Genomic DNA, 17,096 nt, shown 5'->3' on the forward strand with positions numbered 1-17,096 from the left:
GAAATTATTTTAAATTTAAGGACTAGTTTAGATTTTTCCAAATGAAAAAAAGTTTAAAATGATCTATAAACATAGTTGTTTTATATAATTTTTTAATTCAAGTTGCAATTGAAAACCAAAATTCACAATAGGGTAAAATTTTAAAAAAACAAATGCTATATGAGAGTGGAATTAAAAACTAAAAGAAAGGTGAGGATTTCTTCGGTTTATTAGCCATAAAAAATCATCACGTGCGTGGAGCATAGGAAATGTACCCCTCAAAACTCAATCCAACGGCTACATCCCCACAAAAAATCCTACACCTTCTCACACACTAACATTCTCCTCTCCTATCCCCCTCTTAAACCCCTTGTCTGTACTTTCTTCTTGCCTTCTCTGTTTAGTTATTTTTTGCGGGGTTCTGTTAGACTGTGCGCAGTCTTCTTTATTCTCTAAAAAAAACTGTAAGTTCTCGATTTTATTGTATAGTAGTTTTATCTCGTTTGTTTTATATATGACTGTTATTAGGTCACTTATGGCATGATTTCATATCTTTTAAAATTTTAATTTCGTTTTTGTTTTTAATTTTTAAGCTGAAAGAATTGAATTGTAATGAATGTGTTAAACTTTAAAGAAACTAAAATGAACTAAATACAATTCAATTGTGTGAACAGTAATCAATAGCTTCTTGTTGTTTATTTGCTGATCTTTCAGTTTCGCTGACCGGCTGCTTAGACATGCGATTGCACCAGTGAATACGGAATTATATCTGACCTACAAATGGCTTCTAGAGCTCTTTTGAGACGGAAGGGATTCATTTTCGATTACCTAAATGCTTCCACTCGTACGATTCAGACATTCCAGTATCTAGGGCAAACAGCAAAGGATTTTGATTCATTTACTGCAAATCAGTCTTCATATGAATTTAATCATTTGAAGGAATCACAGAGATGTTTAGTGGAAAAAGCTGAGTTGCTTGGTGTTTTAGGTTTAGGGTTGTTTCAGCGTAGGTTTTACAGTTCGAATACTGTTTTGGGTCCTGGAAATGTGCCACGGGAGTTTGTCCGAATGAGATTGATGACGATTTCGATTCGTAATGCATCTACTGCTACTGCTAAGCAACCTGACTTCGGTAGTGATGATGAGGAGAATGCAGAAAAAGTTGCTAAAAAGAGAAAGGAAGCTTCTCCCGAGGAATGTGATCAAGCTGTTGAAGGTTTGAGTACTGCAAAAGCTAAATTGAAAGCTAAGCATTTGCTTGAATCTCGAAAGGTTGCCAAAACTATTTTGCAAAGGACATGGGCCATGTTTCTCGGGATTGGTCCTGCTTTAAGGGCGGTAGCTTCTATGAGCAGGTTGAAAATTTTGTGCAGGATGTAGTTATATATGCATCACTGTGTGTGTGTTATTTATTGCTGTTTGTTTGTACATTATGATGGATTGCTTATTTGTTGTATTCAATTTTCAGGGCTGACTGGGCCAAGAAACTTGGCCACTGGAAGCATGAATTTGTCTCAACTTTGAAACATTACTGGTTAGGTATTAAGCTTTTGTGGGCTGATGTGAGAATTAGTTCAAGATTGTTATTAAAACTTGCTGGTGGGAAAAGTCTGTCTAGAAGAGAAAGACAACAGCTAACTAGAACCACTGCAGACATTTTTAGACTAGTTCCTGTCGCAGTATTTATCATTGTTCCATTCATGGAATTTTTGCTACCAGTCTTCCTTAAATTGTTCCCGAACATGTTGCCTTCAACCTTTCAAGATAAGATGAAAGAGGAGGTCCATTTTCTTCTTAAATATTTTTGTGTGTTCATCTGATATGCTGATGCAGTTGTCCATCTCTAATTTGTCACTTATGTTTTTACTCTGTTATGCGGTCTGAATATCTTATTTTGGCATTGATGTAATAATGGTATCATGATTTATCCATATGACCTTGAAGACTTTGTGCATGGAATCTCCAGTGTAGATGCATCGTTAACTTTTTAAAGAAGTTGCGATCTTTGTTGATCTCTTTGTGCATTTGCTGCAAGGAATAATGAATTATGGCTTATTTTTCACATGTACACATTCATAATTATGCATGACACTAGTGCTGAAACAAAATTGACTGATCTAATTGTGAGAAATTCAGGTCGGCTATATCAAGTTTGATTTTTATGTATTTGGTAATCTATTCGAAATGATAGGGTGTTGTACACTTGTACTTGTTAAGGTGCTGAAAAAATCTCGAAGTTCTTTATCAGATTCATTATAAGCTTTGCTTAAGACAGGTTTTGAGTGCTTTTATTATCGTCTTTCTCAAATATTTCTTTTGAATATATATAATTTGATCATTTTCAGTAATTACGTTTTTCATAAGTTTAATTTTATCTCTTTCTTTCTTTATATATACACTAAAGTTTTGTGTTTGAACCTTCTACTGGCTGTATATGTTTTTGGTAATATTCCCCAGTTAAAGAGCTATATGTAACAAGTTAAAGGTTGGGTTGTTAGCCAATTAACTTATTACTAGGAGGTAAGTCAAAGTTAATTTGGAAGTGCAAGGTTTAAAACTTCCTACCAGGATGATACATGCTTAATTTTGCTTGTTGCCCGCTTTACTGGATATGCATACTTCAGCTAAGTGCTTGTGGCTGGTTCCTCCTTTTTGACATTGCCCAGATGTTTATTTTCTTGTCAACCATTCAACTTGTAGGAAGCACTCAAAAGGAGGTTGAAGGCAAGAATAGAATATGCTAAGTTTCTTCAGGATACAGTCAAAGAAATGGCTAAGGAAGTTAAACACTCGCGTAGTGGAGAACTTAGAAAAACTGCTGAAGATCTTGATGAATTTTTAAACAGGGTAAATATCGACAGTCAATTTTATTTTCATCGGTCGTATCTTTTTCTTCATTTGAAACTTATTTTTTCAAATCTATAATTGTTGTGCAGGTGAGAAGGGGTGCAGGTGTTTCTAATGAAGAGATATTGGGGTTTGCTAAATTGTTCAATGACGAATTAACATTGGACAATATTAGCAGGTTGTTTTGCTTGGGATTGCTTCTGTTTTCAAGTCATTCAACTGATTTCCTCAGAGTTATTATTTGTTGAATGACATGTTTCCGTTTTTTCTTTGTGACAATGCTTGTTTTAGGCCTCGGTTGGTCAGCATGTGCAAGTACATGGGAATTAGTCCCTTTGGGACCGATGCATACTTGCGTTATATGCTCCGTAAAAGACTTCAAAGGTTAAGTGTTCGGTTTATTTTGAATGAATTAGTACTTTTGAGTCTCATCTATGGACGGAATGTTAAGAAAAAGAATTCTGGCTATTATTACTGCTCTAATTTAACTATGCCAAAGTGGGTGAATTTCAGCTTCTTCTGAGCGACATGTGATCATCTTAGTAGCTAGGCTTTATAAATTTTGAACTGGTTTATGGAGAAATATTTAGTTGGTTCTACTGATGCCACTTGCATAAATTTTGATATTTTTTGCTTATAGTTTAGTGGTTTTGTTGCCAAAATCTGTCCAAAAGTCATCATAAATTAACAAAAGAAGGCTTCATTGTGGGTTTTCACCCGATCAACACTTGGGGAATGGTGCAGTTTTTAGTGTTGCTATTTGATGCTTTTGTTTTGTTTATGTATAAGATTTTTTAACCTTACTTGCACTGTGATTTTCCTTTCTCTCACCTTGCTCTTATGGTTACAGTATCAAGAATGATGATAAGTTGATTAAAGCGGAGGGCGTGGAGTCTCTTTCAGAGGCTGAACTCCGGGAAGATTGTAGAGAGCGAGGCATGCTTGGTTTGTTATCAGTTGAAGAAATGCGGCAACAGGTATTTGTATTCAGCCTTTTGTGCATATATTGTTTCCGAGAATTTAGGTTTGAGAATTTGATTCATCGTCGGAGCTCAGTGATGTGATAATTTCTTCTAACAGACAAGCACCATATATATAAATTGTCTTGGCACATTCTTGTTGATCTGTTAACTTCTGTTGCTGCTTAATTCATTCATCCAAGCACCTCTCTTCTCTAAATGGGTAAGGGATGGACTGCAGTGGCTAATTTAACTATTCTTTTTTGGGAAAGGATTGATTTTATAAGATTGTGCAATACTATTCATTCTGAGAGTACTTATCCTTAGTTTTCTTGAATTGCACTGCGGTGGGGAAATTTTAAGGTAGTTCCATATGTTAATCTGTCAAATTCTTGATCTTGACATTTATTTGCAGCTTCGAGATTGGCTGGATCTGTCCCTCAATCACTCTGTTCCATCTTCACTTATGATTCTTTCAAGGTAAATTGAGCTCCCAATGGACCCTTTTCTATATTTTGATATTCATCATGTGTATATTGATATTCAATTGCATTAAATCTCTGGTTTAATTTATATACAGGGCCTTTACTGTATCTGGAAAACTGAAACCAGAGGAAGCTGTAAGGGCGACACTTTCTTCTCTGCCTGATGAGGTTGTGGATACTGTTGGTGTTACAGCTCTGCCATCGGAAGATTCTGTTTCTGAGAGGAAGAGGAAGTTGGAGTACCTTGAGATGCAGGAAGAACTAATCAAGGTTGAATATGGTTGCATTTTGTTCTAACATTTTTGACATGATATAAAAGCTTCTTAATCGTTATGAGAATTGGGTGAATGAATCATGGTGTCTTTTCAGGAGTGGTCTATACTCCTACAATGTATTTTACTTTCAGATGTATTTTATGTGGTTCATCATGTTGTGCGAGTTAAAGGGGGATTTGTTTGTTGTTCTTTAGAAATTTTAGTAGGATCACATGCACGCTGCACTGTTTTGAAGAATTTCACGTGTTCCTTACAGTTATGGACTTATGGTATTAAATTTAAAATGATAATGTGTAGGAGGAGGAAGAGAAAGAGGAAGAAGAGCTTGCCAAGATGAATGAATCTAGGGAAGAGGATGTGGCACTAAAGGAGATGGCTGCATTGACAGCACCTGAAGCACAAGAAAAGGCCAGAGAAAGAGCACTGGAGAAACAAGAACATCTCTGTAAACTTAGTCACGCACTGGCAGTTTTAGCTTCAGCCTCTGTAAGTGCTGGTGGATTTAAAAGTTTTTACTGATCAATACATTCTTTTGATCCTTTCTTGGGTAGAGAAAAGAGGGGAAGGGATTTTTTTTTAACTGGTTGCATCTTGTAAGTACTGCTGAAATATTTTATCTAAAATTTACTACATTTTTGCTAATCTTACAGTCAGTGAGTCGAGAACGTGAAGAGTTCTTAAGCCTTGTAAATAAGGAGGTATGTTGAACCATGGATATCTTTGCTGTGTTATTCATTATTTTTCAACTGTAAAAAATGACATTTCCTCTGTTTAAAAAGTCATCTGTTCTGGCATTTACGTTAGAGTTTCTTTTAAGTTTGATAAATTGTAATTTCTAAAAGATAAGGTACTTTTTCTTTTCAGATTGAGCTTTATAATAGTATGGTAGAGAAAGAGGGCGCAGATGGAGAAAAAGATGCTTTTAGAGCATATGTAGCTGCTAGAGAGGAAGGTGGTCGAGCTCCTGAAGAGGATGAACGTGATAATGTTTCCTCCGCACTAATAAACAGGGTAAGATGCATACAAGCCCAATATCAATTTCATCTCCTAATTTCTGTTTAAGCATGCCTCTGTTAACTTTTATGAATCATTTACTGCACTTCAGGTTGATGCCATGCTTCAAAATCTGGAGAAGGAAATCGATGATGTAGATGCCAAAATTGGTGATCAATGGCGATTACTAGACAGGTACATAATTTTCTTGATCGGTTTCCTTTTTTTGTCTCGCTTAAATATTTGTTTATGTTTTTGTATCCTCCACTCTTAAAAGATCTAGATAACTTGCCTTTTTGAACGCACATACATGTATAAATAATAAACATTTATAACTATCCATCAACTGGATTAAGTGGCTCTGTAGTGTTAATTTAGTGGCTCTTTCTGGTGAGGAAGTAAAGACAGGCTTTGACTTCTGGCTCTTCAGGTTGATAGCCATTAAGTTATGCTTTTTTTGAAGACTACTATATACCAGTGAAAAGAAATTTTAGGGAGAAGACTGGAGTCATTATTAGTCTAATCAGTCCTTGCATTTTCTTTTAGTACTTTTTATGATAAAGAATGGATTATTGTTCGGACAAAATAACTTTCTAAGTTGGTGTATTTTTTTTTTTTGGTGATATTCTATTGCTTTCCTTTAGTGAGTCGATTGAACTCTATTTATATACCGAAAATATGCTACATTGACCATGATTGTTATTTCTGTGGCAGCTGTGATTTTTTGAGTTGTTATCTGATTTATATTGTGGCCCCAAAGTGTAGCTCAAAGCTTGGAGTTATATTATGTTAATTAACTATTTGCAGGGATTATGATGGAAAAGTTACACCCGAGGAGGTGGCATCTGCTGCAATGTACTTGAAGGACACATTAGGCAAGGAAGGTATCCAAGAACTTATTAGCAGTCTCTCTAAAGATGGAGGTCAGTTAACCGGTCTTCTCTCTCTTTATGTGCTAATAATATTATGTGTGCGTAATTGCATTGTGTTTTTATGTGTATCTTTCATCACTCAGAATAATAACACATTATTTGGGTTTAACATGGTACATCTTAGTAATTGCAACTATTTTGTGTGATAAAAGGTAAGCATAAACCGGTTGCCTCATATGTATTTTTGGGCGAAAAACATCCTATTCAAATGAATTAAAGTTTAATAACCAAAGTGAAACATATCAAAATTTACTCACCAAAATTAAATAAAATGATAGTTTGGGTACCCTAGAAATCAATCATCCGATTATTCACTTCAGTGTAATTGCACTTGTCTCTCTAATCTCCACTGCGAGATGGCACATCTTAGTTCTGCACCTCTGTAAAATAATTTGTCTTATCACAGCACATGAGCATGTTCGTCCTTCAGTATGACTGCTGAAATAGTTCTGACCTCGACGGAATCGATCAAGCAGGTTATTTGACTCTGGGGTTTAGTAAATGATTAAAGAAAATTCTGTTATATTAAAAGTAGGAAAGACAGATGCCAGCAAATATAGCGCTGCACTTTATCTGTTAATTTGAATTTTGTTTTTGTGTGTCAAGCTATTGAACGTTTCAGTAGTGTATTTATCTTTGCAACCTTTTCACTTCATTGAGCAGATGGGAAGATTCTCGTTGAAGACATTGTCAAGTTGGGTAGTCGCATAGACGATTCAAGAACCGCCGAAGAGGGTAGTTAGGCATTCTTGATATAACCTTTGCATATGCTCTGATGTCCTATAGAACCTAGCTAATTAGTAGCATAGTCAGCTCATCATTCGACGGGCTGTTTGAAGCAAAGATCTCCGAGTGCTTCAAGTTGCAAATGTCAACTGTCGAGTTTTTTTGATATCGGCTTAAAAACCTAGTCTTTTACATATATAGAAGCAAATTTAGGCTCTGCTAGCATCCAGATAAAGTGCAGGTATTTACTAAGGCTGTAAAAATGGATTTTGATCGATGAGAAAAAGATATGTACAGAAAATGATAGAATACACCGGCGGTGTTTGAACTTTTCCAAGTTTTTTTATTTTGGTGTCTAAATTTTTATTTTTTCGTATAGTGTTTTATTTTTTTAGTATGTATTTTTCTCTCTTTTTCGATCACCGGACTACTAATAAGGTCAAAAATTATTTTCAAATTTGCTCATATAATTTGGTATTTTAATTGCATATATATAAGTGTATCATTGCACAGACAAAAATTGTTGTTTTGTTCAATTGCACAGTAGAATTGGAACAATACCTTAAGATTCTTGAATTTACTTATCAGAGTTTGGCAAAAAGGCTCAAAAACTACTCACCTTTCATTTTTTTTTCAATAGCACCCTGACCTTGCAAAATGTTCAATAGCACCCTATTTCGTATTTTTACGTTTCAATAGCACCCTAAATTAAAAAAATTAAACAATTTCATTATTATAAGGATGAAAGTATTTAAAAAAAGTAAAATTAGGGGCTATATTATACTTTTTGTTGTATGGTCAAATTTAAAAAGGTCCTTTAACTTAAAAAATATTCAAATATACCCTCTCCTTCACTAATTAAAAAAAAAATAAACATATCCGACCCACCCGCTCGACCCGTCCTCTTTCCCGACCATGCCACCACCCACCGTCAACCCACCGCCGCTTGGAGGACGAGCTGCTTGTCTTCCCCATGGAAGACGAGCTGCTGCTCGTCCTCCATGAGGAAGACGAGCTGCTGCTCGTCCTCCATGAGGAAGACGAGCAGACTCGTCTTCCTGAGGAAGACATGCTCGCCTTCCATGGAAGGCGAGCAGATCTGCTCATCTCGTCTTCCTCAGGAAGACGAGCAGATCTGCTCGCCTTCCATGGAAGGCGAGCCGAGCAGATCTGCTCGCCTTCCATGGAAGGCGAGCCGAGCAGATCTGCTCGCCTTCCATGGAAGGCGAGCACATCAGCTCGTCTTCCATGGAAGACGAAGAAGTCGTCTTCCATGGAAGACGATTCCCGACAACGTGTCCGATGTGATTCCGGAAAAACGGGGTCGGAAGTATTTTATTTATTTAATTTATATGAAATAATTTATTTTTATTTTTTTTAGTTTAGGAAAAAGATGGTCTTTTTGTATAATTTATAACATTAAGTAATATTTAAAACATTTGATAAATTTGAAGGATATTTTCTGAATATTATCCAAGTGAAAAGAGTTTAATTTGATAATTTAGGGTGCTATTGAAATGTAAAAACACAAAATAGGGTGCCATTGAACATTTTACAAGGTCAGGGTGCTATTGAAAAAAAATTGAAAGGTGGGTAGTTTTTGAGCCTTTTTGCCTCAGAGTTTCAACCTTCTTCATCTATTTTATTTTCCCCGGTTCATTTGTTTCTTCAAATTGTTTCTGATCTCATTCCTTGACTTGCTAGCCCCCTCTTATGAATTATTAATGATTTAAATATTAATTTGTCAACTGAATTTTAATGTTTTGATCAATTAACCTAGAAATTAATTTTGTCAATACATAAATCAGAATTTTCTTCTGATAAGTTTTCTAGTCATACCACGTTCATACCGATAGACTGTGCCATTGATGTATCAATTATTATTATTTTAAGCATATATTGTTTTTATCTGATCTATTGAATTAGTCAACTTATCTTTTTTAAATAGAATATTCTTTTCTTATGAGATTAAACTATAGTACTTTATTTCTATCAATTTTTTTTGTCAAAATTCATTGTTTTGTTTTTGGTCGTCACCATTTACGTTGTTAGGCGGCCAAGGTATTTTTTTAATTACAAATTGAACATTTTTGGAATAATCTTTTATCATTATCTGTGCATAAATGATTCATCTAATGCCTTCTTAACCATGTCTGAGAGAAACAAACAAACAGAGAAAAAGATGGAGAGAATTGACATAGTAGCATTCCCATTCCCAGGTCAAGGACACATTAACCCAATGCTCCAATTCTGTAGATGTTTAGCCTCTAAAGGACTCAAAGTAACCCTTATCTCTTTCATCGACGACGAGCTTACAAAATCCATGAAAAATAGCTTAGTTAGAGTCGAGTCCATCTCGAACTATGACGAAGACAGCCACAAGTTTCCAACTATGGAGGGATATTGGCAGAACAAGAAATCAAGATTCGAGCGAAAACTAGTTGAAATGACTGAAAATAATCATGGAAGCCAAATAAGTTGCCTTGTGTATGATTCCATTATGCCATGGGCTCTGGACATCGCCAGACAATTTGGAATCGCCGGAGCTGCCTTCTTTACTCAGGCGTGCTGTGTTTCGGCTATCTACTTACATGTTCATCAAGGGAAGCTCAATATACCTATGGAGAACCAAGAAAGTATATCATTGGCAGGGCTGCCAATACTTGAGAGCCATGATCTGCCTGCTATTGTTCCTAACTATGCGAGCCTGGTGACTCTACGGACTAGTCAGTTTGCCAATCTCAAGGAAGCGGATTGGGTCTTTATCAACAGTTTCGACACCTTAGAACAAGAGGTAATCTCTTACGTCGGGTGATTTGTCACTTTTCGATGCTATATTCTTAAAATATATTGTCATGTCAGTTGTTATATATATATATATATATATATATATATATATATATAATTTGTCATCAATTGATACATTAATTTCTTTAAAAAAATTATAGTGTTTAGTCTTGAAATAAAAATTACTTTAGTAGCATTTCAATACGAAATGAATTTTGTTATGTCACTTTGCATAGAGTAAAAATATTTCAATTTATATACTAGTAACCTGAGTGGTATAAAAACATTTATCCTATATTTTAATTTGTTATCAAAATTTCACTTTATATAGTTAATAGCTAAAATATAGGGTACTTTACGAATTCTCATCAGGTGTTAAGGTGGATGACAAACCAATTCTCAGTTAAGCTAATAGGACCAACAATACCATCAATGTATTTGGATGAAAAACTGGAAGACCATAGTTCTGATTACGGTCTAAATCTCGTTAACTCTGTAAATAACAATTGCATTCCCTGGCTAGACTCTAAGAAGAATCGCTCGGTAATATATGTATCCTTCGGAAGCCTTGCCGCCTTAGCGGAAAAGCAAATGGAAGAAATAGCAAAGGCTCTCACGGAATCCCCTTACCATTTCTTATGGGTCGTAAGAGAATCCGAAGAAAATAAACTTCCGAAAACCTTTTTGGAGGCGACGGAGAAAGGTATGGTGGTGTCGTGGTGCTCGCAGCTTGAAGTCTTGGCTCATAAATCTGTTGGGTGCTACATTACTCATTGCGGGTGGAACTCGACTCTCGAGGCATTGAGCTTGGGAGTTCCGATGGTGGCGATGCCAAACTGGACGGATCAGACTACTAATGCGAAATTTGTTGCTGATGTCTGGAAGGTAGGAGTTCGAGTAAAAGTCGATGAAGAAGGAATTGTTACGAAAGATGCGATAGAGAATTGCATAAGGGAAGTCATGGATGGAGAGATAGGAAATGAGATGAGAATGAATTCGGAGAAATGGAAGAAACTTGCGAAAGAAGCAATAGATGAAGGTGGTAGTTCCCACAACAATATTGAAGAATTTGTAGCTAAATTCAAGTGTTGTTCCAATATAGAGACTTCTGATTAATTATGTAGAGGAGAGCAATATAAATTGGTTGTGGGGAGTTAAGAAGATTTTTAGAAATGATGTTCATATTTTAAGGACAAACCATATATGATAAGTGAACTTTCTCGGTGTAAACAAAAAATACTTTTGTATTACTGATGAAATCAAATCGACATGGCTAGAATATATTCTTCGAATATAAAGTCACTTTAGCTGTCACGATAGAAATCGCTTCATAATATGACAACAACAAAGTTGATATATCGTATGATATTTAAAAAAAAGTAAACTTGAAGTTTAAATACCAGTTTAAAACATATCGTAGAGTTTAGCTACTACGCATTTCTCCCTTGTACAATAGAAGAAAATGTTTCAATCTTTAGAACCATTGATGGAAGTACACAAAAGTGTCACAAATTTCTGAATGTTCTTATCCGAGCCTCCACCTTCATCTAGAGCTGTTTTAGCAACTTTGTTCCATTTTTCGGAATTTCTTCTGATTTCCTTTCCTGATTCGCCTTCCATGACTTCCTTTATACATTTCTCAATCTCTTCTTGCGTCACAATTCCATTTTCATCCGTCTTTACTCTAACTCCTACTCGCCAAACATCGGCAACGAACTTCGCGTTGGTTGGCTGATCGGTCCATTGGGGCATTGCCACCATCGGCACTCCTAAGCTCAATGCTTCAAGTGTTGAGTTCCAACCGCAATGAGTCACAAAACATCCCACGGACCTGCGAATATTTAAAACTATCTTAGTTGTAAAAAATATAAAAAAACAAAGTATAATAATTTCTAAAAAATAATATTATAATTATCTAATGTGTATACAAATTAAAAAGTATAGTACATTATAAGTTGAGTTAACTTGATATAAAGAGTAATTATTTTTATATTTTGATAAAACACACCGAATTGAATCAAACATTATTCGTTTAAATCGGACTAATTTTTTCATTAATTTTCAAAAACCGATCAGTTTCGACGTTCTCACTATCGAACCGATCTACGGATAGCACACACCCTTACCTGTGAGCAAGAACTTCTAATTGAGGACTCCATTTTACGATTATACCCTTATCTTCTGTTATTTCATCCAAAAAGTTTGTTGGTAATTTTTTCTCTTCCGATTCTCTTACCACCCATAAGAAATTACAGTTGCTCCTTTTCAGGCCCCATGCCAGCTCAGCCATTTGAGCGTCTCCTAGGGCAGCCAGGCTCCCAAAGGACACGTAGACAACAGAGGATGGTTGTTTGGAGTGTAGCCAATTGATGCAAGCTTCTGAATTGGGCTTGAAAAGGCTGAGACCATAGTCTTTGTCATCTTCCAATTGTTTGTCTATGAACATTGATGGAATTGTGGGTCCTATTGTCATGATTGGCCATTTCTTTGCCATCCAATTCACAACCTAAGACAAAAAATTAGGGAAAGAAAATTAAATAAAATATTTTTATTCTCTTGAAATTATTGGACATCTGAAAATCATTTTTTATTCTTTAACAAGTTATTTTTAAAAGATAAAATAAATTCATATACTTAATCAATGAGCTGTAACAAATTGCTATGGCATGAGCTCACTTTTTTCCTGCAAGCGCTATTCACCCTAATTATTAAAAATATTATATATTTAAACTGATAAATATTTTTTTAGTAAAAAATTGACAGTTTTATCATCATTTTTATAGTTTATGTCAATTATTAGATATTTAGATGACACATCTAATTAATAAAATAGACACTCAACCTGTTTTAATGACAAACTAGTCTATTATTGAAAACAATTCATATAAAATTTTAGAAAAATTCATTCCAAATTTATAAAAATTTATGATCTTTATGTTTATTTATAAAGATTTCTCTAATATTGTAAAAATAATTTGAAACACCTAATTATATCTTATTTTATCATTTTGATATTTCATTTTATTTATTTTCTATGTGAATATATATAATTGATATAAAATATAAAAGTATATATAGAACCAAACTGAGATAATTTTGTAGTCATGATATCTATGTTAATTTCATCATAATTATGGACATATAAAGTCATTTTGTTTTCTTAACGTATAACAGCACCTCGTGAAAGATCATGTTTTCTAAAGTGGTTAACGTCTGATTTAGCAATATATTTTAAATATTTACAGTTGGATTGTCACTGCTTAATTCGATAAGAAAACAAACATTTACTTTCGATTGAGATGAAAATTGAAGATGAAGTTCTAAAAAGATATAAATTAAAATTTAGATATCAATTTGAAATATATGATAAAACCATTCAAATATATAATAATACGACTTTATTATAGAATTAATAATTTACACTATGATGAGTGAAAGAGGCATATGCATTTTTTGGTATATGTACTTGTCCTGTTTTTGACATTGGATTCCTCCACTTTTATTTATGAATATTTTCTTTTTTTTATCGCCATGAATATTCTCTTTATATTATCATTTTGTAGACAATGAGTCCTTCCAACAAAAAAAGTGTTAATAATGTCAATTCACATCGAAAATAATAATTCAAAGATTTGATGTCAATAAGAATATAGAATCTAAATTTTTATAAAGTTAAAATAGAAAACTTTTTTCAGTTGCACTAGCGATGCATAAAGCAAATGAACTCTATTTCCATAAGGAAGGGATATAATATCTACAAAATTAAAAATATAGGAATTTACTGTTAACAAATAAAAGTGTAGTATTTAATGCTAAAAATTGAAAAAACAAAGGGACTTAAATATAAGTATTTCCAAATAACAAAGAGAAACAGATTATATATATATAAAATACTCCCTCCTTTCCGTTTAAAAAGTCTCATATTATTTTAAAATGTCCCATTTAAAAATTCCCATTTCTATTTTTAGAATATTTTGTCATTGAATTTCTCTTTTTATCCTTCTTTTAGTCATCTTAAAAAAATTCTTTAAAAAAATACACTATCACTAATAGAGGTAAAATATGAAAAAACATAAAAAAGAAAAACAAAAATAAAAATATTTTTTAATTCGTGTGAAAATAAACGGGACTTCGAACTTTTTAAGTGGGACAGAAGGAGTATATATTTAAGCATGTACATTTGAGAGTATAATTAAGAAGCGTACCTCATCCTCAAGTCCATTGAAGGTATTACAGAGAAGCCAATCAACCTCATCAAGATTTGAAACCTGACTAAAAGCAAGATCGTATATAAATGGATAAGAACCGGCACCATTCAAGAACGATGGCAGATCATCCACTTCCATTTCAGGATAACAAGGCACCAACACTGAATTCTCCTCTTCCAAACAAACTTCCTTTAATGCTCCTTTCGTCTTATGGTAATATAAACCCGTAACCGCGCAAGATTGAGTGAAAAACGAAGCCCCGTAAATTCCGAATCTTCGAGCAACATCAAGAACCCAAGGTATAATTGAATCATATACTACACAATTCACTGGTTCGGAAGATTCGCCGTGTTTTTCTATTAGCTCAGCTAAGCTTTTCGGGGCAGTTGCTTGAAAAGTAGCTATGTATTCTTTGGGAGTTGAGGCTTTTTCGCCATCTTTAAACCCGTCGAAGATTGTTTCGACGTTGATGGAGCTTTGTTGAGGTACTTGCATTGTTTTGGCAAGGGAGGTTGTGATAATTAGGGTTACTTTAAGACCTTGTGAAGCTAAACGTTTTGAGAATTGAAGCATAGGGTTTATGTGACCTTGTATTGGATAAGGAAAAACCAGGACATGGCTTTGTCTTGCGGCTTGTCTAATTTTCTCTCTGCTCTCCATTGTTTGTTGCTTAAGCACATTAAAGAGGAATTGGATGCACAGAATCTGTTTATATAGGAACAAAGAAATTAAAAAAATATTTGTAAATGAAAATAGTAAAACTAGAAATTCTAAAATGAGCTCCATATTCATACCGTATTCATAAATACAACCGTTTAAAATTTGAAATTAGAATTTTGCTTTTTGCAGAAAGTTTATTTAGTTTGACTGAGTATTAGTTTGAAAATAAAAAAATTTATAAACGTTCTCATAATTGGAATCCATTCAGAACACTTCATGTAATTTGTACGATTTTTTTTTCATAGTTAAGTAGCAGAGCATTGTTCTTAGGGGACCCTATTGGAAGCTGTGGGAAATTTTATAGTATTTGGTTGTGTAGAAAATTTGAAAATGTAGGAACGACGTTGTTTCGTAAATGATCTTTCAAATAAAGAGGCGGTGATGTTTAGTTGTTTTTCGAAGACAGTTTTTGTTTTTAGGACTTGTAATAGGTGATTTTGCTGTTTGGATTTGAATTTCTATATAAATCCATTCAGTATTTATTATTTGAAGCGTTAATCTTCTTGTCCGTTATTTTTAGTATGTCGCTTATTATGCGAAAGTTTAAAATAATATTTTTTTTACCATTTCTTGTGACTTTGATATATATTCATTCATAAAAAAAACTTGTACGAAAAAATATCAATAAAAACACTCTTTTTTCCAATTACTAAAAAAAGATTGTACAAAAAATGCTAAAATAAAACTAAAAAGTCAGAAACTAAAAATTATGATTTTATTAAAGAAGTTATAAATATATATTTTAGATATTTTAGAATTGATTTAAAAATAAAAATAAAAATAAAAATAAAATACCATTTAAGAAATTTTGGTGGAATATAACTTGAGGTTATTAAGACCTTTTGTCTTTTATAACATTAATTTATAATGTACTCGACTCGTCCTATATGCATGTGTATGTATTGTAGTGCTAAGACTTTATATCTTTTGTCCTATTTCTGCTGCATAATGGGAACGGAGGAAATATTCTTAAGTGGACAAAGTTATGTTGCTACAATTGCTAAAAATGTACTGAAATTTGATATTGCTGAGTCACATATTAGATCGTTTTTTAGACGTTTCGTGGTGTAGTTCAATGGTGTAAAACTGACTATCAAGCGGCGTTCGTAAAATAAAACAGCTAAAATACTATTATCACTACACGTCGATGATAGCTCTAAAATAATTTTTGTAGCAAAACACTCACAAACACATGTATATTTTTGGTCTAATGCTTTAAAAAATGCTAACCTTTTAATCCTTTTTCTTGAATCCTATCATGACGTTGAAAAATAACCAATTTTACTATATTTTGCATTTTTATATTTTAATTGTACTCTAAAATAATAATTGACGTCTTTTTCATTTTGGAAAAAATTCAAAAACGTTCTCCATGTCTAGCATATATTAACCGTATATGTTTAAAATTTATTTAGATTTAGTTAAATTTATTAAGAATTTAAATTAATTATAATTTAATTATTAGTTAGTTTTTAAAAATAACGGACTTATTTGTACTTTTTTGAATGGAAATAAAAACTAATTTTATCTTTAAACTTATTTAATTGAAAGATTTCATCCTTTAAGTAAACCAATTGTAAAAAAATAAAAAATTAGGATACAATTGAAACGAAATAATATGAAATCGGGTAAAATTGACCAGTTTTCAACGTCAGGTTAGGATTGAAAAGGGGCTAAAAGGTCGGAGTTTTTTTTTTTAAGGCATTAGGCCTTTTTTTTTAATTCTTCAATCTTGTATATTTTTTTTTCAGCATTTGTATTCTTGATTACTTAGCATAATTTGTAGTACTTGTTATAAGTTTAACTAAATTCACAATCGTTTGTTATAAAGTTAAGATTACACACAAATTAGACTCTGCTTTCTGGCACGTCCGCAACACACAATTTATTATTTGGTTTTATGTTAAAATTTAATAATGTATTAGTAATTAAAAATAGTATTGTTAATAATGTATAAGTAACTAATAAAAAAATATGTAATAATTACTCTTCATCAATTGTAATTTATTCTTTATAAATGAATTTTATTTTTTATAAAAAAAAGTATGTGATAATTATTTTTTATTAAATGTAGCAGAATAGATGTCTAATTTATGATTAATGTGAAAAACTTTTACCACTTTCAAAAATATTTCTAACATCATAAATCTATAAGTTACAATCACATGTGACAATTTACAGAACA

General features: G+C 33.0%; 3 protein-coding genes across 3 annotated transcripts; 2 read left to right on the forward strand and 1 right to left on the reverse strand.

Moving 5' to 3' along the window:
* Window positions 1-327: 327 nt before the first annotated feature.
* Window positions 328-7,542, forward strand: LOC126687999 (uncharacterized). Its single transcript, XM_050382554.2, has 15 exons — window positions 328-443; window positions 694-1,334; window positions 1,448-1,760; window positions 2,680-2,826; window positions 2,916-3,004; window positions 3,118-3,210; window positions 3,677-3,803; window positions 4,201-4,265; window positions 4,366-4,540; window positions 4,843-5,031; window positions 5,196-5,243; window positions 5,410-5,556; window positions 5,651-5,733; window positions 6,346-6,461; window positions 7,134-7,542. Exons 2-15 carry the CDS (start codon window positions 760-762, stop codon window positions 7,211-7,213), a joined length of 2,247 nt encoding a protein of 748 aa, XP_050238511.1. The 5' UTR covers window positions 328-443; window positions 694-759; the 3' UTR covers window positions 7,214-7,542.
* A 1,662-nt stretch (window positions 7,543-9,204) lies between these two features.
* Window positions 9,205-11,807, forward strand: LOC126685987 (UDP glycosyltransferase 9-like). Its single transcript, XM_050379992.2, has 2 exons — window positions 9,205-9,990; window positions 10,356-11,807. The coding sequence occupies exons 1-2, from the start codon at window positions 9,346-9,348 to the stop codon at window positions 11,097-11,099; spliced, it is 1,389 nt and encodes a 462-aa protein (XP_050235949.1). The 5' UTR covers window positions 9,205-9,345; the 3' UTR covers window positions 11,100-11,807.
* LOC126685986 (UDP-glycosyltransferase 74E1-like) lies at window positions 11,369-15,009 on the reverse strand. Its single transcript, XM_050379991.2, has 4 exons — window positions 14,986-15,009; window positions 14,189-14,896; window positions 12,110-12,489; window positions 11,369-11,814 (listed from the first exon to the last, which is right to left on the reverse strand). Exons 1-4 carry the CDS (start codon window positions 14,992-14,994, stop codon window positions 11,451-11,453), a joined length of 1,461 nt encoding a protein of 486 aa, XP_050235948.1. The 5' UTR covers window positions 14,995-15,009; the 3' UTR covers window positions 11,369-11,450.
* Window positions 15,010-17,096: the final 2,087 nt, after the last annotated feature.

This window comes from Mercurialis annua, linkage group LG6, assembly GCF_937616625.2.
Source record: "Mercurialis annua linkage group LG6, ddMerAnnu1.2, whole genome shotgun sequence".
Classification (NCBI taxonomy): Eukaryota; Viridiplantae; Streptophyta; class Magnoliopsida; order Malpighiales; family Euphorbiaceae; genus Mercurialis; species Mercurialis annua.

What these genes read in the sequence shown, in the direction of transcription:
- LOC126687999 (XM_050382554.2), top strand. Translation starts at nt 760, where the DNA reads ATGGCTTCTAGAGCTCTTTTGAGACGGAAGGGATTCATTTTCGATTAC. An exon ending in TTGATGAATTTTTAAACAGG is followed by an intron (nt 2,827 to 2,915) that starts GTAAATATCGAC and finishes ATTGTTGTGCAG; the next exon opens with GTGAGAAGGGGTGCAGGTGT. An exon ending in CAATGGCGATTACTAGACAG is followed by an intron (nt 5,734 to 6,345) that starts GTACATAATTTT and finishes AACTATTTGCAG; the next exon opens with GGATTATGATGGAAAAGTTA.
- LOC126685987 (XM_050379992.2), top strand. Translation starts at nt 9,346, where the DNA reads ATGTCTGAGAGAAACAAACAAACAGAGAAAAAGATGGAGAGAATTGAC. An exon ending in TCGACACCTTAGAACAAGAG is followed by an intron (nt 9,991 to 10,355) that starts GTAATCTCTTAC and finishes AATTCTCATCAG; the next exon opens with GTGTTAAGGTGGATGACAAA.
- LOC126685986 (XM_050379991.2), bottom strand. An exon ending in TCAATGGACTTGAGGATGAG is followed by an intron (nt 12,490 to 14,188) that starts GTACGCTTCTTA and finishes TTTTTGTCTTAG; the next exon opens with GTTGTGAATTGGATGGCAAA. An exon ending in TTAGAAGTTCTTGCTCACAG is followed by an intron (nt 11,815 to 12,109) that starts GTAAGGGTGTGT and finishes AAATATTCGCAG; the next exon opens with GTCCGTGGGATGTTTTGTGA.